This window comes from Podarcis pityusensis (assembly GCF_964106645.2).
Source record: "Podarcis pityusensis genome assembly, chromosome: 8".
NCBI lineage: Eukaryota > Metazoa > Chordata > Lepidosauria > Squamata > Lacertidae > Podarcis > Podarcis pityusensis.
Window position 1 is genome coordinate 38,777,747 of NC_138033.1, and position 23,590 is coordinate 38,801,336.

General features: G+C 45.6%; 1 protein-coding gene across 2 annotated transcripts in view; it reads right to left on the bottom strand.

Annotated features, from left to right (window-relative positions):
• The window catches only part of GNAO1 (G protein subunit alpha o1), a 175,074-nt gene extending 156,807 nt beyond the window's left edge, over window positions 1-18,267 (bottom strand). Inside the window, exons 1-2 of one of the 2 annotated variants that reach the window (XM_081015876.1) lie at window positions 17,390-18,265; window positions 16,501-16,543 (exon numbers count right to left, since the gene is read on the bottom strand). In XM_081015876.1, the coding sequence (XP_080872002.1) occupies window positions 16,501-16,543; window positions 17,390-17,507 (161 nt within the window). In that variant the 5' untranslated portion in view covers window positions 17,508-18,265. Of the gene's footprint in view, window positions 1-16,500; window positions 16,544-17,389 lie in introns of both variants that reach the window. The other variant, XM_081015875.1, reaches the window with a different exon arrangement.
• Between the last annotated feature and the right edge of the window lie 5,323 nt (window positions 18,268-23,590).

A 23,590-nucleotide genomic window follows, 5' to 3' on the forward strand; every position in this document is an offset into this window, starting at 1 on the left:
TTCCATAGTCACTGGTAGCCTTGGGCAGGGAGTCATTGCTGCCTTGGATTTTTCTGCGCCTTCTGTTTAATTGAATTTTCTTCCATATCTCCATAAGTGATTTTCCTCCCAGGCCTTTCCCTTCCTTCCTTCTCCGTTCATCCATGCATCATTCAGATGTTTCTAGCAAGCACCAGCTGCAGACATTAAGATTTCTTGAGCATCTTCTACATTTAGAAAACCACCAAGCAACTCAACCACACCAGCGATTGCTCCATGAGGCTTGAAGACTGATGCTTGGGAAGGTTTTTTCCTCCCTTTGTAACAAAAACCTCCCTTGCAACAAAATGTGGAGGACTAGTTACCTTCTACAGAAAAATGTGACTCTACTACAGACTAAGGATAGAGAAATTCAATTTGGTTCACATTTCAAGGCAAATCTATCACACTTTTCAAAACCGTGTAAAAACAGAAACACAGTCATGCTTTAAAATTTGCACTTACCTGAAATTTGCTACACAGTTTTCCAACCAAAGAATGTTTGCATAAATGCATATATTAGGGGAACGTCTGCATAAAAATGACTATATTAGCGAAAGTATACAGAAATCCATTATATCAGGAAAAAATGCTTGCACATTACATTATTCAAAACCGCACACTAAAATCTGTTTATTGAGAAAGGAGTACTAAAATGCTGAAGAATTGCAAAATACACAAAATCAAAACTCAGAAGGAAATAATTAACATTGAACAAAATTTTGCTTGAGAGAACAGTTTTGAATTAGTTATGGTCCAGGTGAGATGTCCATTTGAGATCTCACTCATCAGATCTTCAGAGATCCCACTACCAACCTTAATAAGGACAATCATTTCAAGTTCCTGGGCCCACAGTGGACTTATCCAGCTTAGCCATACTCAAGAGTAGACCTACTGAACTCAATGGTGTTAAGTTATTCAATGGCTGCTTTGAGTATGACTTAGCCAAATGCAACCCACAGTTGTTTTCAGGGCGAACGTTTAAGAATTCACCTTTCCTATCTTGACTCTGTTACAATGTTCCTGATCCATTTCAGACAAGTCATCATAATAAAGAATGCTGTCAGCTCCTGCATCTGATAAAACCCAAGAGGCTGAGGAGGAGGGTATTTTTGTACTTGAATGAAAGACAGCCATGGTACCAGGCATTAATTATTCAGTGGGTCTTTCCTATCAGATTAATATCTTTTCCTTCCTGTCTTCTGAAACTGTGATAGTAACTCCTGGGGCCAGATTCACACATGCAAGCCATTGGCTTTATCCTGTCTGATTGCTACTGATTACCACAGGTAGGGGCTCAATTTTTTTTTTTTAATGTAGTATGTGAACATGTTGCTGTGATTTCCACAATCATGGCAACACCATTTTGGAACAGACCACAAAAAATGCCCATGTGGTGGAGGATTCTGTGGAATTCCCTCCTAGCTGAGATCAGACAGGGTTTTATCAAGCGCCTGTAGTTCAACAGGGAGGGAGCCTATTTATTCCAGCAGGCCTTTTAAGGATGTTTGCCATTTTTATGATTCATTTTATCCTCTATATGCCTTTTGCCATTTTTATAAACACCATTTGGAAACTTTCAGTGATTACGCCATATATAAACAGCTGAAATAAAATAACTAATGAGTACAGTGGTACCCTGGTTCTCAAACGCCTTGGTACTCAAATGCCTTGGTTCTCAAATGCCGAAAACCTGGAAGTAAGTGTTCCGATTTTCGAACGTTTTTTGGAAGCCGAACATCCGATGCGGTTGTTGGCTATTGTTTCCAGGGTGCCTGCACCAATCAGAAGCTGCGCCTTGGTTTTCGAACATTTCAGAAGTCAAATGGACTTCCAGAATAGATTAAGTTTGGTGCTTTTGGTTTTGCTATTTATTTCGCATTTTTGTTTTTGAGGCTTTTTCGGTTAATTTGTTTTTGTGACTGTGTGGAACCCAGTTCAGCTACTGATTGATTGATTGTGTGACTGTGGAAATGGATAAAAGCCCCCCATCCAAACAATGACTTTCATCAGTGCAGATAAGGAAAAAAAACTTAATTTTAATTTTTATCATCCACAATGCTGTCTTATTTATTTTATAGTATTGTACACTGATTATTGCTTTCATTTTATGGATCAATGGTCTCGTTAGATAGTAAAATTCATTGCTGTTTTAGGGGTTGTTCTTAAAAGTCTGGAACGGATTAATCCATTTTGCATTACTTTCTATGGGAAAGCGCACCTTGGTTTTGGAACGCTTTGGTTTTGGAACTGACTTCCGGAACGGATGAACCAAGGTACCACTGGAATCATGAAAATAAATTTCTGAGATTTGTAAAATCATAAATGGCATAAAGAAAACATACAATGGCAGGGGATACCCACTATTTCAAAGCACAAACATTGGGTATCCTCCCCAGAAATGGATGCACAGTCAATTTAATATAAACAATGTTTGTTTTCAAAAGGCATGACCTATGGAATGCATTGTGGCAGATAGCATAAGTTATTTGCCTTTTAAAGACGGGGGGAATTACACAGGTGCAGAGAGAGCTACATACAGAGCAAGACCTCACTGGTCCATGTATTGACTGACAGCTGCTCTCTGGGACTTCCAGCAGGGTTTTCTCCCAGGCCTACCTGGGGATGCTTGAGATTGAATTTGGGACCTTCCACTCACAAACTGGATGCCCTGCCACTGAGCTGCAGGTAGAGCTCTAGCAACTGCATGCGATGATGCGCTAATGGCGACCCTTCTGAGAGACTGAATTCCTTTCTTCACTAGAAATGAGGTGGTGCAGAAGAGGGCTTCTACAACCAACACACCCTGCTTGCAAATTTCCTGAAAGTTTCTGGTTCCCGGTTGCAGTGGAACTGGGTGCCATGCCAGATGGACCGATTCAGCACGGCAACTCTCCTATCCTTCGTGAAAACCTGGCCAATCGCCTCCCTTTTCAGTGGATCAAAACCCACTCCTGCCCCCCAAACAATAAACAATATGTCCATGGCTGCTTGGGTAAGGAATAAATGGATGTCTGGATCTTCCAGCTAATCCCTGTACAACAAGCCATTTGTTCTTGCATCTAATAAACTCTATCTGATAAATATCAATGAGCGGCTGACGTGCCTCCGGGGTAACTAAGGAAACACTTTGTGCTGTTCTCTTTCTCTCGCCTGCAAGGTAACCAAGCGCACACACGAGTAACTCTGCTGTCCTCACCTACAGAGGAAGTGAAGGAAGGTGTGGGTTTCCCCTTATCGCTCTTCACATCCAGGCAAATGTCCCCCCTTGGCCTCTCCTTAGCCTCATTAAATGCTCCGTAATTCTGATTTGCTGCCTCTTCAACACTTGCTGTTCACAACTCTCAAAAGCAAGGTTTTCACTATGCCATGCATTCAGACCTGGGAAAGATTGTGTTCATTTTCCTGATTATAAGGCTAGTGTTTGTGTCCCACTTTCTAATGTTCCTTTCACACTGCAGTACCTGTTTTGGTATGGAACTGTGGCTGTTTGAATACTATACCAACATGTTATGCTGAATTTCATTCACACGGGCCTGTGGCATGATATGAGCACCACTGGACAACATCGCTCCTGCGTCACCCTATCCACACATGTGTGCTTTGGTTTCCCCATGATTTCCCCAGGTAAATAGCAGGAAAGAACCATATGCCAGTACAGTGGTACCTTGGGTTACATATGCTACAGGTTACAGACTCTGCTAACCCAGAAATAGTGCTTCAGGTTAAGAACTTTGCTTCAGGATGAGAACAGAAATCGTGCTCTGGCAGCGCGGCAGCAGCAGGAGGCCCCATTAGTTAAAGTGGTGCTTCAGGTTAAGAACAGTTTCAGGTTAAGAACGGACCTCCGAAACGAATTAAGTACTTAACCTGAGGTACCACTGTAGACTGTCCCAAATTCTGTCACTTGACTCCTGTGATTTTCCAGACCACACATATGCTATATTCTGCTAAATTTCCAGAAGCGGATGTTACATTGTGTAAAAGCTCAGATATCATCATTTAAAATTAGCAGCCAAGGGAATTTTGGTGAAATAATTTTGCTTGCAAAGATTATCAGAGATTGCAAAGAAAGGAATACATGATAACAACAAGAAGATGAAGAAGTAATAAAGAGACTATCTGGACAGAGCTGGATAGAATCGTTTGATAAAAGCAGTAACAGAAGTGATGTTTTGATTCTCGTCGGAGCTTGATGTAAGGGTACCCCCCAAAAATTTAAAAATCTGGCTGTATAATTTGGAAGTAATATGATTTGGAAATAATGTGATTGGATTGGCCTGTTTATAAAAATTATGTTGTTTTTTTTTAAAAAGAAATAAAATAAACTGCTTTGTGAATTCAGCCAAAGAGGTTCCCCCACAGCAGGTGAACTACAGTGGAAATGGTACCCCAAGGCGGAAAGTCCACCACCCTCTGGTTTAAAATGAAGGCAACGGGTGACATGCCCTCCTTTCTGAAACGTGCATTCCCCAGGCAGAAGACATTTTCAAGGATCATCAACTTGACTTCCCATTTCAATCCAAATACATTATAAATGCAGACACTTAGCAGAATCAGGATTCCCATTTAAAAACTGGCCATGCAGCAACCACCTTGAAAATCACCAAGTTGATACAGCACTTTGGGTTTTTCTGCTGAGCTGTAAAACAGGAGGCTATAAATTCACCCCCTAGCTAAATTACGGAGAAACAAGGATATGCACCCAGAAGACTTCTGCTTTGTTAAGTCAAAAGATTCTCATTAGAGAAGAAGGATTTCTCAAGTCAGGTCTAGTAATCAATCAGAACATGGCAGCAATAAAATGCAAGATGACTTTTTGGAACGATCACCTTCTACTGCTGCAGCTTCCTCTGCCCAGAAGTTTTGCACAGATCCTGATGCACAAACATTGCTCAACATATTTATCAGGGTGGATTCATATATCTTAACAGAGGGGTAAGTTTTGCAACCTGTCCTCTGCCAATTACATGGGATCATAGGAAGCTGTGTTACACAAAGTATGACCATTGACCTACCTAGCTCAAGGTGGCGCTGTGGTCTAAACCACTGAGCCTGGGGCTTGCCGATCAGAAGGTCGGCAGTTCGAATCCCAGTGACAGGGTAAGCGCCCATTGCTTGGTCCCAGCTCCTGCCAACCTAGCAGATCAAAAGCACATCAAAGTGCAAGCAGATACAGTAAGTAGGTACCACTCCGGCGGGAAGGTAAATGGTGTTTCCGTGCACTGCTCTGGTTTCACCAGAAGCGGCTTAGTCATGCTGGCCACATGACCTGGAAAAACTGTCTGCAGACAAACGTCAGCTCCCTCGGCCAGTAAAGCGAGATGAGTGCCGCAACCCCAGAGTCATTCGCGACTGGACTTAACTGTCAGGGGTCCTTTACCTTTTTTTATTTATCAAACAAATTTACAGGCCTCTTCACGGGGTGTACATCAAAGTGGTGTGCAGGGTATTATCTATAAGAGAAGGAGCCTGTCTGGACCACAGGCCATTTCAGCCACACCATAACCACTTGCCCCACACCTGGTGTCATATTGGGCATCAGGTGTGGGGCAGATAAGGGTGTGGCTGACCCAAAATAGGGTTTTTGGGACCTGTGGATCAGCTAATCCCATGTACCAGGCATTGCAAACCCCACCAATCAGCCAATTCACACACTAAGTCAGTTACACTAAGCTTCAGAAGACCCAGAATTTTATGTGGTGGCGACTGGAACCTGTTAGGTCTGCCATTTTTAACTTTGCTGTTTTCATCACAATAAGACTTATATAGCATATATTGAGGAAAGTGTCCCATTACACATGTACAGAGTGCCACTGCCTTCTCAGTAAAACAACAAAAGCAACATCCATTATTCTTTCCACCTCTATGGACAGGGAAAGCGCTTCCATGTGAGAGTGCCCAAGAATGATTTTCAGACAAGATTGAGCCCAAGCCTTTTGTGCAGAAATTCAGCCATACCTCATGACCTCAGTTTTTGGATTTATGTGTTGTTTATACTTATACATGTTGCCCACAAACTAAAAACACACACAAAAAACTTCCAAAATGTGTGGAAAACTTGCTTCCGAGTGCATGCAGTTCTTTTTTGCAATCCAAATTTCTTAAAACAGTTTCAAACAGTTCTAAGGAATATATTATATATTTAACAGTATACGCTGCCTTTCCACTTAAAGAAGCCTCAGCACTGCTAACAAATATATTTTATTATGCAATAAAATACATAATCAAATACCTCCATTAAAAACTACAAAAACAGAAGCAGCAGATTAATAGTGCAGCTGAAAGCAACTTGTTAAAAGAAAACACACTGACTTAAGATATTGTTAGAAGAATGAGAGGACAGGGCAGTCTTTGCCTAGCACCTAACTGGTATCAACGATGCACCAGCCAAATATGTCTCATTTGGTGGTTTCAGCACAACAGAAGAAGAACATGCAGCTTTATGATTGCATAATAGTTTGCCAACTATTAATGTCTATTCAGAAGCAGCCCCAACTGAACATAAAGGGACTTAACCCCAGGGACATGTGTATAGGACTGCAGCATTCAGAGGAAAATGCTGTAAAGCTGGCTAGCCATGGTGTATGAAGTTGCAAGTGTGGCAAGCAAAAAATAAACACAATTGCACTCCAGGTCTTCCTAAGGCACACAAGACCTCCCCAAGCCATGAATACATATTTAGAAAGAACTCGCATCTCAGATAAGTTTGCCTACAGTTGCAAACTGAATTAAAATTCTCCTCCATTTCTAGTTGCATCTCATGCTGCGTTGCAGCATCAGGATGATGACCTTGGATGGAGAGTGGGGTCTTTGCCGCAAACTCAAGATATACCTGGACCATTAAAATGCCCATTTTTCCAGCATATTAACTCCCCTATTTATCCCCTCTTTATTTATTTGAGTTGTTGCCTTTCAAAACAAAATCTTCCAAGGACTGCTTACATTTCAAATGAATTAAAATTAATTAATCAATCTACAATACAATATATCCTTCCAATAGCAATGGTAAAAAGCATTACAAATCCTTCCACACTATGAAGCTGGACATTCCAATATGAGATTTAAGAACAGAGGTAACTACCCATCAACTCCCCCTCGCTACTTTTAAAAAGAAACATTTTAGAGTCTCTTCTGCCATGTTTTCGGGTAATGCCAGTGCTTTTTTTCTGGGGCTACACAAGGGTACGCATACCCCTAAACATTTTGTGAACCTTTGTACTTTTCTCCATTTACTGTATTTATTTCCCCCAATTTGAACTATAAAATGGTGATTTTCTTGAGTCAAAAGGAGAGTACCCCAAACATTTTTTTAGAAAAAAAAAGCACTGAGTAATGCAATTCCTCTGTTTTGGAGAGGTATGGGTCTGTAGCATAGTATTCCTAAACAGTCAGTGATTCCATGGTATAGTATTCTTAAGTGGATTGATCTGCCCTCATGACCGAGCACTTGCAGCCTCTGCTGTCCACATATTGAGAAGAGCTACAGTTCCTTGCATCCCCCTCCCAAGACACATAGGCCACTTTCACACCATACATTAAAGCACATTTTAAACCAGGGTTTCCCAAACTTGGGTTTCCAGCTGTTTTGGACTACAACTCCCATCATCCCTAGTTAGCAGGAGCAGAGGTCAGGGATGATGGGAAGAGTAGTCCAAAAACAGCTGGGAACCCAAGTTTGGGAAACCCCATTTTAAACAGTTGTGGCTTCCCTCCAAAGAATTCTGGGAATCGTAGCAGGCTCTTGACCAGAGACCCCTATTCCTCTCACAGAGCTACAAATCCCAAAGTTCCCCAAGAAGAAGGGTTGATTCTGAAACTATTGTAGCTATGGAAGGGGACTAGAAGTCTCCTAACAACTCTCAGCACCTTTTACAGACTGCTGTTCCCAGAATTCTTTAGGGCAGCCCTGACTGTTTAAAGCAGTATGATGTATGGCGTGAACGAGGGCCTAGAAACAAGTTCCTTCCTCAGATGGCCTTAGACAGCATATTCAACAGAAGCAGTTCTTTTCCTTCCACCAGATTATTTATCATCATCATCATCAACAACAACTCCCAGCTTTTCTCCCTCACATACACTCTTTCCGTTCCAACAGCCCAATTCGCAATATCAAGACACTTCCTTTAGGAACAGCTTTCCAGCACAGTGGAAGAATGCACTTTGCACTGTCAATGTCCATTGGAGGCAATTGATCAATACATTGAAGGAGATGAGAAAAGTCTTATGCTTGCCATTTATTTGTGCAAACCCCTGCTCCATTCCACTCCCGCAACACCACCTCATTTCCCCTCAATCACACTGGGCTGGGAGCAGCGGTTGACACTTGTCAAGGCTTTGAAAAGCAATGTTCAAGTGGGGGGGGGGGATTGCTAGAGCATTAGAGAAAGGCTTTCCTATGTTAAATTTGTTTCAATTTGTTTTAATTAGCGACCAATTTGTAAAAAAATGAAAATCATTTTTAAAAAATTGGCAAGAGAGAGAGAGAGAGAGAGCTTTCTTTGCAGTGACCCTTTGTCTCTGGAATGCCTTATCATCCATCCAGGGTCTAGCACGCCCTGGCGTTACCAGTCTTTTGAAAGGCTCTGAAGTCCCGTCTATTTTCCTCTTGAGATGTGCTTATTGGACTGATGGAATTAATGTTGTCTTTTACTATTGCATAAGAGCAGCCCTGCTGAACCAGGCCAAAGGTCTGTCTTGTCCACCGTCCTGTTCTCAAAGTTCTCACTCATAGTCCCCGGAAACCTGCATTCCTGTGCATATTGTCCCCGACCATTTAGCCATTGTGACTGAACTCTTTTTTTAAAAAACTGGCTGTTGTTTTAATGGTTATTACTGGTTTTATCCAGCTGCCTTGAGAGGGGTTTTGCCCCCCAAAGCATGTAAATATATATGTATATTTACATCAGTTTATTTGCTCACCTCAGTGTGAATGTAGAGCTATGTGATCCACAATTCGTTTTCAGCAGCATCATAAAGTAAAGGGCATTAAAGATTAAGTGGCTTATATAAGGTTTTAGTAGACAATCCCCTGGCTCTGCCTTCTCCTGAGGTCAATTTTCATTATCAATCAATCAATCAATCAATTGTCTCAAGGGGGCATGTGTGGGCCCCCTTGGGAAGTGGGGTGGGATATAAATTAAATGCATATATAAATGTACAAAATGCAGCAGAACAGCTAAACCAGCAGTTTAGCTGCCATGTATGGCAAAATAAATGAATAAACGAGTCCCTTCTTTAAAAGTGATAGAGAATGGAAAAAAGAAAGGTGCCTTATATCCCAAATTAGTTCATTAGTCTGTCTAACCTTTAACCAATCTGATACCCTCCATATGTTTTGGACTATAATTCCCATCATCCCTGTCCAATGACTGTTCAAGCAAGGATTAATGGGAGTTGTAGTCCCTAATAACATGATGGAACAGACAGCTCACCTTGGTTAGAGGTCTCTCAGCAGCTGCTACATGGACACCTATCAGCGATACTGCAGTACTGAGTTCCCTGCATGAACAAGGGGTTTGACTAGATGAGCTTACAGGTCCCTTCCAACTCTACGGTCCCATCTGCCCTATATCTCTAAAGCAGTGTTTCCCAACCTTGGGCCTCCAGCTGTTTTCGAACTACAATTCCCATCATCCCTGACCACTGGTCTTGCTAGCTGAGGATTATGGGAGTTGTAGTCCAAAAACAGCTGGCGGCCCAAGGTTGGGAAATGCTGCTCTAAAGCAAAGTCACACCATTTAAAACAACCATAAAGGTAAAGGTAAAGGGACCCCTGACCATTAGGTCCAGTCGCGAACAACTCTGGGGTTGCAGCGCTCATCTTGCTTTATTGCCTGAGGGAGCCAGCGAACCAGAGCAGCGCATGGAAACGCCGTTTACCTTCCCGCTGGAGTGGTACCTATTTATCTACTTGCACTTTGATGTGCTTTTGAACTGCTAGGTTGGCAGGAGCAGGGACCGAGCAATGGGAGCTCACCCCGTCACAGGGATTCGAACCGCCGACCTTCTGATTGGCAAGCCCTAGGCTCTGTGGTTTAACCCACAGCGCCACCCATAACTTCCTGCAAAGAACCATGGGGACTGCAGTCTGTTAAGGGTACTGAGTGTTTTTAGGAGACCATAGGAGCCAACTCCTAGGGGCCAAGGGGGCTTTGCCCCCACATAAAACATTTGAGGGGGCCAGCCCTGTCCCCAGTTGATGGGCACATTGTGTGTGCAACGTGTCATATTATCAACTATGCAGGGTGTGGCTTACCTGGGGCCCCACATCATTTTATTCAAGTTGGCACTCTGGTAGGAGACCCCTATTTCCCTCACAGTGCTACATTTCCCAGGGTTCCCTGAGAAAAGCAATTGACTGCTACACCACTCTGAGGCTTGTAGCTCTGTGAGGGGAATAGGGGTCTCCTACGTGCACTGCTCTGGTTTGCCAGAAGCGGCTTAGTCACGCTGGCCACATGACCCGGAAGCTGTATGCCGGCTCCCTCAGCCAGTAAAGCGAGATGAGCGCCGCAACCCCAGAGTCAGTCACGACTGGACCTAATGGTCAGGGGTCCCTTTACCTTTTAACAACTCTCAGCACCCTAGACATATTAAACTTCCCAGGATTATTTTGAGAGGAGCAGTAAACCATGACTGTTTAAAGTGGTATGATACTGCTTTAAATATACAGTGCAGATAGGGCCTATCATTCTATGTTCCCTCCTGCTCTGATTTTAGCAGTATTTTGCTCTTGTAGTGCTCTCTTAGAGACCTGCAGCCTCTCCAAGCAATGCCACAAACAACTCCTGATGGTGGAAACATGCATGCAGAATAACTTTACATGCCTTTGTAATCTTGCAGATAACACCCAAGACCTATTTTCAGCTTCTGCGAATGGCCTGTGAGGAATGCACTTTCTGATGCAAACACAGCGCAGACTAATGAGGAGACTAGCTGTATTATTTGTAGCAGTGCTACACCACCTCAGAGCCTCAGCTGCCGCTGCTACTGCTTGCAGCAGTCTGTTTGACTGGATATATGAAATCCATTGAGAAAATATAAGGGAGTGTGCAAGCGTACAGAGAAATCCCAACTGTGTGCTACTGAGAAAGGCAGAAGCCAAAACGAGTCACTAAAGACTGCGAAACATATCCCCTGTTTGACCATCCACTTATTTAAGAGTTGGTGTGGTGGACTGGTTAGAGGAGTGACCAACTCTCAATGGCCAACTGGGAGGATGAAATGGGGGTGGTAGACCAGAATGAGCTAATGTCTGTCCTTCAAGATGTTGCTGGGCTGCAACCCCCATCATCCCTGACCCTGCTGGCTGGGACTGAGTTGGAGTCCCTCAACATCTGGAGGGGCTTGGATGAAAGGTGAGATATAAATGTATATGGTCAGGAGCTGCAGAATTTATCTAGACCAGGGTTTCCCAAACTTGGGTCTCCAGCTGTTTTTGGACTACAATTCCCATCATCCCTGACCACTGCTCCTGCTAGCTAGGGATGATGGGAGTTGTAGTCCAAAAACAGCTAGAGACCCGAGTTTGGGAAACCCTGGTCTTGATGAACCTTCCCTAACCAGGAAGGCGTTCTAGACTACAGCACCCATCATCCTTAAACTGGCTGTCTGGAACTACTAAGAGTTGGAGTTCAAAACATCTTGAGGGCACCAGATTAGGGAAGGCTGATCTAGATCTAGATACACACATATTGAGGTATACTGAAAAGAAACAAAGATCCAAAAATTAATGCACTGAAGTTAGCCATGTTTCTTAAATTCTGTGGTTCTATCAAAGTCAAACTTAGTTGGCTACAACCCCACAAGGTGTGAACTAGGCCACACAACAGATGATGTTGCCAGTTTGTGGCCAGTACCACTTTAGCTAGCAGGTGGGGCTTATGTAATTGAACACTCCTCCATTTAAAAACAAAACAAAACCAGCAACCCGTGTCAGGGAGAAAATGAAGTTAGAAGTTAGTTTCTAACATAGAGGCAATGAATGTGGCATGGAGGGGCAACGTGAACCTCCTCTTCCAGACTTGCACAGTGAAGTGATGCAGGTTAACTGCTTTGTCTACTTTTTGCAGAAAGTAGGTATCACAGACAAAATTCTAGAACGAGAACTTCCAACTATCTATTCCCCATCTTGGCAGCAAGAATCCTACAGAAAGATACCTAACCACATGGAAGGTGACACTGTCAAATTGGTTAATCCATTCTTGTTCTGCAACCAATTCCTTTTAAGCTGATCTTGCCTTATATAACAAATTATGTCTATTAGATGCAATCTGTGCATTTCTACCAGCAATATATGTGTGTGTTTGAGTTTGAGTGTGTGTGCGAGAGATAAACCATCTCCCTGGAATTCAGCTGAAATGTTTCCTATCCCCTCTCCACTCCTACTGTTCGAATTAAGTGATAGGCCATTCCATATATTAAGGCACATTTAAAGAATGCTGGTTCTCTAGAATTCCTGAAAGGATAATAAGTGCAAATGCCTTCCCTTCCTCTAAGACATCAACTCCAAATAATCAACAGATCCGTGGGACCAGGTGGGGGCCCAAAATAACAAATGACAAAAACAAGCAAGACTCCAAATCTTCCAACAGGAATAAATTTAGGAAGCTGCCTTGTACAGCTCAGGACATGGTCTTGGTTCCTGCAGTATTTTACCAATTATCCATTTGTACTGCATTCTGTTGTGCCTTATTATGGTGTGAACTCTTCCATAAATGAAAGGCAATATAAAGATCTTAATAATAATAAAAGTTGCTTTTTTATACCTCATAATAACAATGGCAATGACATACAGACTATGCAGTGCCTCCCCCTTCTTTTTGTTTTAAGGAAAGTGGGTGTATAGAAATAAAAAAAGGAAGGTCTGTAGCTCAGTAGCAGACCGCACACTTGGCAGGCAGGCTAAATTAGTTCCACTGAAATCAGTGGAAGAAGTTCCTTAATGATTAAAGTCAGCCATCCCCAAACTTGTGCCCGCCAGATGTTTGGACTAATCAGATGTCAAAGAGATAAACAACTACCTGACATTTAGAAGACATCTGAAGGAAGTTTTTAATGTGTGACATTTAATGTATTTTTGATCTTTGTTGGAAGCCACCTAGAGTGGCTGGGGAGGTCCAGCCAGAGGGGCGGGTACAAATAATAAATTATTATTATTACAGTATTATTATTATTAGACTGCAATTATTATCCGACCCAGCCAGCAGGGCTGCTGAGAGCTGCATCTGGAGGGCACCTGGTTTTTGAAGGCTGGGGTGGAATGTGAGAAGATCAAATACCAATAAATAAATGCATGATAATCCCAGATTTCTTCCTTTTCTTTTTTTAGAACATAAAAGCCTGGTGGATCAGGCAAAAGGCCCATCTAGTCCAGCACTCTGTTCTCAAAGTGGCCAGAAGCAGTGATTCCCAGCATCTGGTATTCAGAAGTATACCACCTCCAACAGTGGAGGAAGAACACAACCATTGTGTGTTCTGCCTCCACTGAGAACCTTCTCCTCCATGAATTTGTCTAATCCTCCTTTAAAGTCACCCATGTCGGTGGTCATCACTACAACTATGCAAAGTGCCAACTTTTACTTTAAATTTTATTTTAGTACAACCCACAAAGTCCCCAAACTAGGATAGCTCAGAGCATGAGACTCTTAATCTCAGGGTTGTGGGTTTGAGCCCAATGTTGGGCAAAGGATTCCTGCATTGCAGGGAGGTGGGGTGGGGGACTAGAGGACCCTCGTGGTCTCTTCCAAACCCTATGATTCTATGATTCAAACCACTGGAGAGCTCAAGCATCTGGGAGGCTGACTTAAGTCGTGAATAATTTGTCCCATTGATTCCACAGTTCAGCTGCCTTTAACTGCTGCATCCAACTCACCTGTTTCCCACCACACAAACCTTACAATACATGTGGCTCTCCATGTATTGCTGGACTGCAACTCCCATAATCCCAGACCATTGGCCATGATGGCTGGAGCTGATGGCCTCCGCTCATGCTTAGCAATTCCTTATTCGCACAGCCACTGCTGATGTCTGGCTGTTTACCTAAAACACTGGAAGTTCAAAGACATCTACCCACCCTCATTAATCCCATGAGAAGGTTGGGTTCTGATTTGGATTCTACCACAGACACAAAAGTCCCTGACCAGACATGAGCTCACCCACTAGGCATCTCTCAGACTTCTGTCCGCAAAATGAAGATAAAAATGATCCACCTCACAGGGATGTTGTGAGGATAAACGGATATAAAATAATATATTTGAACTATGAATTATTTGTGTTGTGGAGCACAATCCATTGCACAGATGTAAGATGCCCTTAATTCAACGGGGCTTCCTCCCAGTTGCATGCATAAGGAAGGAAAGGCATTGTAAAAACTGTTCATAATGGCAACGTTCAAATTGTCAGGGTTTTAAATTCCTTCCCCAGCACTAAGGGCAGCTCAGAATATATACTGTGAGAAGCAGCTTTATCCTCTAGTCTAGGCCAGGGTCTTCTGGAGCAAAGATTTCTAGTCAGGAGGAGGACCGGACTGCAATTCCAGTCAGAAGAATCACAGTTAAATGCAAATTATACATGTGTTCAAATCATGGTAATCCAGTATCCGAACTGGGCCGAACCTTGCCGACGCATTTTTTTTTCTTCAACCGAACGCTTCCGAAGACAAGACAAGCGCTGCGCCCGACAATAGCCGAGACAAGCCGAGTCTTGCCGATCTCCCAAGAGCCTATTCGAGTCTCTTCTGGGCGCTGTCCACCACTTGCACAGCCTGAAACCTTTACCTGCCACCCCAGGCACAAGCGAGGGGATAACAGAGCCAAGGGGTGGGGGAACACACAGTGGTCGCTGTAGGGGTGTGTGTGTATGAGAGAAGGAGAGTGAGAGAGCGAGGAAGCGCGCAGCTTTGCAAACGAGTGTGCATTTCTCCCTCTCTCTCGCTTAGCAACACGCAAGCCGCCTAAAGGGCGGGGAAGGCTCTTGCAGTCAGCAACAGCAAACCTCGCTCTCATTTTCTTGCAAGGCAAACGCCTTGCAAACGGCAGCTGGGAACCCAAAGCATTGCATTGCAATGCAATGCTGGGATTCCTTCCCCACGACCACTTCTTGGCTTCTTTTCGTTCTCTAAAATGGGAACACTCTATCCCATCGTCCATACTCCCCACTCCCCAACCGATGTCCTCCTTCCCAAAGGAACACCATTCGTCCACCTCCCGAAGCAAGGTGCAACTAGATGCAGCGACTTGTTTGTTGCACGGGCACCCTCACTCGCTCGGCCTGGGTGCGCGATGGGGCCACACAACACCTGTGCCCAGACAGCTGCCCAACACACAGCCTTTCTTCCTCGCACACACCTCATGGGATTTTCAAATCAATATTATAGATCGTTAAGCAGGATCGGCCGCTGCGGAGCAGAGAAGGAAGTTGACCGGAATAGCTCCTACGGCGCCCCGTTAAGGTGTTGGGGACGAAATTAAGCAGGGTTGGGGTGTCGTGCGTAAAAAGAGAGAAGAGGGAGCTGCATCCTTCGCTAGCTGGCTGCTGATTTATTTCCTCCCATATCCCAGCTTAATTTGCAGTTGCAAGCCAAATTCTGCCATAATTAATTAAATGGGGGGGGGGGTGTTTAGAGGCTCAAATCTAGAAAGGAGAAGGAGGGAGGGAGGGGGGAAGAGGCTGATAAGCGTCAGCGAGGCTTGCTTTAAATCTGCCTAATGAGCAGATTTCCACCACCCGATAGAAAGAGAGAAATGAAGCAGAGATAGGCGATCCTGCCTAAGCAGCCCATGTCCGGAGATCAAATGAGGGAGGAGATCAGGAGGGAGCTCAGGGAAGGAGATAAGATCCCGACATTAAGCTTCATTGACAGTGTGATGTTTAATGGCTGCGCCTGGTTGGACGATCTCGGCCAGGCACATCCTTCCCAGGACCCTACCGGCCCCTCCCTGCTCCCTCCTCCTTTCTTTGGGGTGGCGAAGGAGGGAGAGCAGCAGAGCAACCACACTTCAGCACCAAAGCTATAGAACAGCGGACACCTGGAGCTTCCCTGGTTAGCATAAAAAGGAGAGAGGGTGGGGCGGGGTGGGGCTGGATGCCCACCCCCCCCTCTTGCCCATCCGCCTTCCCAGCCTCCTCAATCCCTGCTCCAGATGTTGGCCTCCCCGCAAGAGGGCCCCTCCAAGGCAGCCAGCAAGGAGCAATCCCCAAGCAGAGCTTCCCACTTCAAACATGGCGGACGCCCATTCATACAACCAAAAAGACCTGTTCGCCTTTTCCCTCCCCGTTGGTCTCTCTCTCCCCCCACCCAAGCCCACCCCGCCTTGCCAATTCCCACAACAAGAAATCGGGGGTGGTGCCTGGGTTTCTCTTCCCCCCTCCCTTTTGAATGGCAACATGCTAAAATCATTGGGATAGGCACAACACACACACACACACACACTAAATAAGACTGCTGTGATGATGTAAAATCCTCAAAGGGGGACTTACTTCATCTGCTTCACGATGGTGCTTTTCCCGGATTCCCCAGCCCCTGTTAGGACAAAAAGCCAAAAATAAAACCCCGATAAAGGCAAGATCTGGCGAGGGTGATAATATAAGGAGATCAAGGAGATTACATAGGAAGGAGCAGCTGCACTAATGGTTGCCACGGCCGGGGGGGGGGGGAGCGAAGAGGAGAGATCATGTTTGTGCAATTGAGGTTTCCGTGCAAAAGGGATAATGGTAGGGTAGTTTTCAATGCAGAAGAATGGGGAGGTGGCACAGAATCATACCTGTTGGGTGGGTTGGGTGGGCTATCGAAGGTTTCCATTTGGGCAATACAATGAATTTTTTATTTTACTTTTTTTTGCACATGATGCAATGAGGCTCAGCAAAATCATGCCTAAAAGGAAAGGGCCTGCCAGTGTACGTGTGTGTAAGAGATGGGGAGAGGGAGGGAGATAGCGGAGGGGAGAGATGAAGCATAGTTGTACAATAGGTGGGGCAGAAGATGGAGGATGGAAAATAAATCACACCTAGTTGGTGGAAGGGAATGGGTGTCCGCCCCCCCCCCCCCCGCGCCGCCCTTTTAACTGGAGGGAGAAGATCGTATTTGTGCTCTAGAGTTGACAAGGCAGGCAGGTGGGGCGAGAATGGCAAATAAGTGTGTGTGTGTTTGTTTGTTTCGAGGGAGGGGGGAAAGCGATGGCTCTGCCCAACAAATGTGGCAAGCAGAGCTGTATTGCCAATCTAAATAGGAAGGTGGCCGGCATAGGGGCTGACAGACGGGAGTGGTGGACCTGGCGGTGGGGTGGGGGGTCTGGCTGTGTCAGAATCCTACCTGGGTGTGGAGGGAGGGAGGGAGGGAGGGGGCGCAGCTGGGCTCGAGCCCGCTTACCTAGCAAGAGCAGCTTCACATCTTTGGCCGCGCTGATGCCGTCCTCCTTGAGGTTCTTCTCGATCGCCTTGCTCCTCTCCAAGGCGGCTCTTTCTTCGGCGCTCAGTGTACATCCCATGGTGGCCGGGAAATGTGTTCTCCCGGGCTGGCGGACACTTCTCTCGGTCCCCCCAACCCCCCTTTTTTATCAGACACTCCAAGGAGGAAAAACGGGAGGGGAAACAAAAATTAAAACACAACCACCAACGCAGCAGAAAAGCAAGATAGGAAGAGGAGGGGTGGGGATGTAGATCTTTGCTTAGATGTCAAAAATAAATTAAAACGAAGCACCAGGGGGACTATAATATAGATTCTCTCTCTCTCTTTCTGGCTGGCTGCCCCCTCGCTCTTCTCCTTCTTCCTTCCCGGCTCTGCGTCTCCGTAGCCCCAGCAAATCAATGCATCCAAATGAGAGCCGAGCCTTCCGGGGGCTGGCAGGCGCTGCTGGGGGGGTGGTGGTGCGCTGGAAGGAGACGAGGGAGATCTCTTGCGATGGGAGAAGGAGCAGGGCGCGATGGGCTCTGGGCGCCCCCTTGCCTGGTCTGGAGCTGGGCGGCCTCTTGGGGGACGCGGCAGCGGGCGGGCGGGTGGCGAGCGCGCTGGGGCTGCTGCTGGCGTCGGAGCGAGAGCCGAGCCCTTTCCCCTCTGGGCGGCTGTGTCGCCGGCGGGATGCCTGCCTTCGTCGCTGGGCTGCTGCCTGGACGGCTCTCGGGGCGAGGCGCTTCCTTCCTCCTGGCGAGTCTTCCTCTCCTCCCTCCCCCGAACCTGGGGGTCTCTAATGGGCGGCGGCGGCGATGGCTGCGAGCGATCGCATCGCTCAGCCGATCCTAATGGCAAGAAATGCAGAAAGGGGCGACGCGAGCTCGCGGCAGCAGCAGCGGCAGCAGCAGCCAGGCGAGGAGGAGGGAGGGAGCGGGGAGGGCGGGCGAGTGCGCCAGGGCTGAGCCGCGCCGAGGCTGCCTTCCCTTGCGCAGGCGAGGCTGGGCTGGCTGACGTCGGCCGCGCTGCCCGCGCATGCGCCCGCCCGGCCGAGAGGAAGCTCGGCGAGGAGGAGGAGAGCGGGCCGAGCGAGCGAGCGAGAGAACGGGCCGAGGAGCCGCTTCGAGATGCGGCTGCTGCTACTGCCGCCAAAGAGCCTCTCTCCCTCCCCTCCCTCCCAGTTCTCGGCGCTGCAATTGTGCAGCCGAAGTGGGGAGGGCTGTGCGGAGCTTATAGATCAGGGATGGGGAGGCTTGTTGAGTCGGAGGGCCACATTCCCTCCTGGGAAACTATTTGGGGGCCACTTGCCGGGTGTGGGTGGGGCAAGAGGCCGAAGTGGGCGGGGCAATGGGGGCACGCCTTATCTTTGTGAAGGATGCTAGTTCACACGCACACAGGGGTGCCAACTTGAATACAGTCATACCTCTGGTTGAAGTAGCTTCAGGTTGAGCGTTTTCGGGTTGCGCTCTGCGGCGACCTGGAAGTAATGGAGCACGTTACTTCTGGGTTTTGCCACTTGCGCATGCACAGATGCTCAAAATGACGTCACGCGCATGTGCAGAAGCGGCGAATTGCGGCACGCGCAGATGCGGGTTGCATTTGCTTCAGGATGCGAACGGGGCTCCGGAACAGATCCCGTTCACATCCAGAGGTACCACTGTAAAATGATCACATGATGTGGTGCACCCACACTTTTTGAATGGCAATGCCCATCAACTTGGGAGGGAGCCCCCTCAAATATGTTATTGGGGGAGGGCAAAGGGACACACACACACACACACACACACACACCCACCCTTCATCCAGAGGAACCAAAGGCATAAGAACATTAGACAATCCTGCTGGCTGGGTAGCTCAATTGGTTTGAACATGGTGCTGGTAACACCAAGGTTGCAGCCCATGTGGGACAGCTGCATATTCCTGCCTTGCAGGGGGTTGGACAAGGTGATCCTCAGGGTCCCTTCCAACTTTACAGTTCTATGATTCTATAGCAATCAGGCCAATGGCTCATCTAGTCCAGCATCCTATTGTCACAGTGGCCGACCAGACACTCCCCTGCTGTGGTTTCCAGCAACTGTTATCCAGAAGGATATTGCTTCCAACCAACCATGGAATATCCTTTCTCATAATTTGAATCCATCCATTTGGGCTCTACCCTCTGGAGCAGCAGAAAACAAGCTTGCTCCATCTTTCATGTGGCAGCCCTTCAGATATTTGAAGATGTCTATCACATCACCTCCCAATCTTCTCCTGGCTGAACACCCCAACTTCCTCAACCATTTATCATGAGGCTTGAACTTCTTGCATCCCTCCCCAGATTTATAAATAATAAGTCTTTCACCTAACCTACCTCATAGGGCTTTTGTGAGGATACAATGGGGGTGGGAACAGACTCTGACCAGAAGTGGTGGGCTTTCCTTCCTTGGAGGTTTCTAAGCACAAGTTGGATGGTCATCTGTCATATATGATCTAGTTGAGATTTCTGCATTGCAGGGAGTTGGACTAGATGACTCTAGGTAGGTGGCCTTTTTGACAGCCTATTTCTCCCCCACAAATCCAAATACTGACATGTCAGGCATTTGAAAAACAACGTTTGTTTGCTTATTTGCAAATGCAGTACAGAAAAGAAGGAATAACACCAGCTGATATTAGCAATAAAAAGATTTCATTTATCTTGAGTTTGGCCACATTCACCGCATGCATTTAAAGCACTATGATACCACTTTAAACAGTCATGGCCTCACCCAAGGAATTCTGGGAACTGTAATTTGTTAAACGTGCTGGGAGTTGTTAGGAGACCGTGATTCTACTCCTAGAATTACAGTTTTGGGTTGCCAAGGCCAAGAGAGTTGGTGCTGAAACCCCCTCTTCAACCCTATATAGGGCTGCTACTTATGCTTCACCCCCAAAAGGATCAGAGCAGAACACCAATTTTCATAAAATTTGCATGTGCTAATGTATATGCATACGGATACAAATTTAGAAATAATTACTATAATTTAAATAGAAATACAACACATCTCACCATGAAGCCAGAGAGCAGGTGACAGGTAGCCCTGCTCAGTTTGCAGCCCATTGTTGATGGGCAACTTCAAGATCTCCCCCAACCCTCCCTTTCTATGGCCTTAACCAGACTTGGACAATAGAGACCATTAAGCCAGCATTTTCTAGGTATGGGTCTGAGCAGTTTTCCCCTTGCCTCCGCTCCTTTCCCATGGAAAATTTGCTCTTTAGTGCTAAATCAGAGCAAATGTCAATCTGGAGAAAACCGGAATTGCCATTTGCTCCGCTTGGACACTAAAGAGCAGTTTCTTCTGTGGCAAAGCAGCAGGACAACAGGAAGTATGGATGAGCCTTCAAAGAGAATTAGACAAATACATGGAGAATAAGGCTACTATGATGTCTATGTTGTCCCTTCACTGTTGGGGGCAGTATGCCTCTGAATACCAGTAGCTGGGGTCTCCTAGTGTTCTGGTGCTCAGGTCCGGCTTGCAGGTTTCCCATTAGGGCATCTTGTTGGCCACTGTGAGAACAGGATGCTGGATCAGATAGACTTGGACTGATCCAACAAAGCTCTTCTTATGCCCTTACATTACGTACTTGTGCTGGTCAACCTTTGACTTTGAAATTTTTTTTTTTCCTTCCACAATCCTTTCACCGGAGGAATTTCTTTTCAGGTTCATGGCTGCCTAGGCTCCCAAACAGTGTAGCCCCCCTTTCACCTAGATCCTTTCTTTTTTTCTTTTTTCTTTTAATAATATTTATTAAAGTTTCAAAAGAAGAAAAATCACATTAATAAAAAGATTAACAATAAAAAGGAAAAATACAAAGTAGAAAAAAGAAAAAAAACAGTTAAAAACAATTCCATCTTTTCATCACTTCTTTTACGTTTACTTGTTTCCCGAATCTCCTCATACCTCCCTCTTTTGTATTCCAATTCAATTTGTTAATCCAGCAATTCCTTTCCCTCCTCACCTAGATCCTTTCTGACTGTGTTGTCTTGGCAAGCTAGCCAGCCATGTCTGACCCCAAATTCTTAACACTTGAGAGTGGATTGCATTAGGCTTTGGAAATGCAGTATAAGCCAACACTCCGTGTGTGTGTGTGTGTGTGTGTGTGTGTGTCTTTGAATATCAAGGCTGTGCTAAAGTGGAAATGAATAGAAATCACGCTTGGCCTTGGGAGAGGAGGGAAATAAACCAGCAAAAACAGTTTTCAAAAAAGAAAGGGTCTCCTGCAGTGCTAACCACCATATTCTTGCAGCATTTTTTTAATGTGGTGTGATGGAGATAAAAAGTAGGAAGTTTAAGTTGTGCAGGGAGTAATTGAGCAGCTTATTTTCATAAGCCAGGGTGTGGAAATGGAACAAAGAGCTCAGGTGGCGAAAAGCGTGCTACCCATTTAAACAATTAACTATGCAACAGACGATGAGGAATATTATTCAAGAGAAATATTTAGCTTGGCAGCCATTAATATTTCCATAGTGCTTAGTTCCTCAGCACACTTATGGCATAGTTATGCTGCTGACTTTTACACACACACACACACACACACACACACACACACAAATTAGCTGCCATGGCTTCTCCAAAAGATCATATTTTAGTGAGGGAGACTGAGAATGCTATTAAGAGATCTTTAGGACTCTCCCAGTACAGTTTAAATGACTGTTAAACCTTTTAAAGTCTGTAACGTAGGGCCACATTCACACCACACAGTTAAAGCACCATGATACCATGGCTTCCCCTAAAGAATTCTGGGAACTGTTACAGGTGTGGAGAGTTGTTAGGAGACCCCTATTTCCTTCACAGTGTCCCATGTGAAAAAGGATTGGTGGTTATACCATTCTGCAAATTGTAGTCCCCTTCTCCTTGTGCTCTGTCGTCCCCTTCTCCTTGTGCTCTCAATCTTTCCCAACATCAGGGTCTTTTCCAGGGAGTCTTCTCTTCTCATGAGGTGGCCAAAGTATTGGAGCCTCAGCTTCAGGATCTGTCCTTCCAGTGAGCACTCAGGGCTGATTTCTTTAAGAATGGATAGGTTTGATCTTCTTGCAGTCCATGGGACTCTCAAGAGTCTCCTCCAGCACCATAATTCAAAAGCATCAATTCTTCAGCGATCAGCCTTCTTTATAGTCCACTTCTCACTTCCATACATCACTACTGGAAAAACCATAGCTTTAACTATACGGACCTTTGTTGGCAAGGTGATATCGCTGCTTTTTAGGTATCTCCTCACAACTCTTAACCCATGTCCCTTCTGCTTCGATTTGCACCATATTTTTCGCTCTATAAGACGCACCAGACCATAAGACGCACCTAGTTTTTGGAGGAGGAAAACAAGAAAAAAATATTTTGAATCCCAGAAGCCAGAACAGCAAGAGGGATCGCTGCGCAGTGAAAGCAGCGATCCCTCTTGCTGTTCTGGCTCCTGGGATAGTTGCGAAGCCTGCATTCGCTCCATAAGATGCACACACATTTCCCCTTACTTTTTAGGAGGGAAAAAGTGAGTCTTATAGAGCAAAAAATACGGTATTTGCATAGCTTCCCCACATGGTTGAATGTGTAATGGCTGTAGGGCCTGGTCTGTGGGCTCCAGCTTGTGCAACACCCTTCAGCTAGACTGTTGATGGGGATAAAATATCATGACCACAAAATTCCAGTGCTCAAAAGCTTGCATTGGCTTCTCACATGCCACCAGGGCAGGTTCAACGTTCTTGCATGAATTAACAATGCCCTTAACAAGGGCTGCCTAATCCCTCATATTCCTGCCCGATAACTGAGGTCTTCAGGTGAGTTACTGCTTGGGGTCTTTCATGGCTTTGATGCATTGCTTATATCCAACAGGAGTGGGGGTTTTTTAGTATTGTGGGCCCAATTTTAAGGAGCTGTCTTTCAGTTAAGGTCAGACATGCTCCCTTCCTGCTCAACTTCTGGCACATAATGAATACTTTTTAATATTATTACAGCAGGTACAGTGGTACCTCGGGTTAAGTACTTAATTCGTTCCAGAGGTCTGTTCTTAACCTGAATCTGTTCTTAACCTGAATCACCACTTTAGCTAATGGGGCCTCCTGCGGCCGCCGCGCCGACAGAGCACAATTTCTGTTCTCATCCTGAAGCAAAGTTCTTAACCCGAGGTAATATTTCTGGGTTAGCAGAGTCTGTAACCTGAAGTGTATGTAAA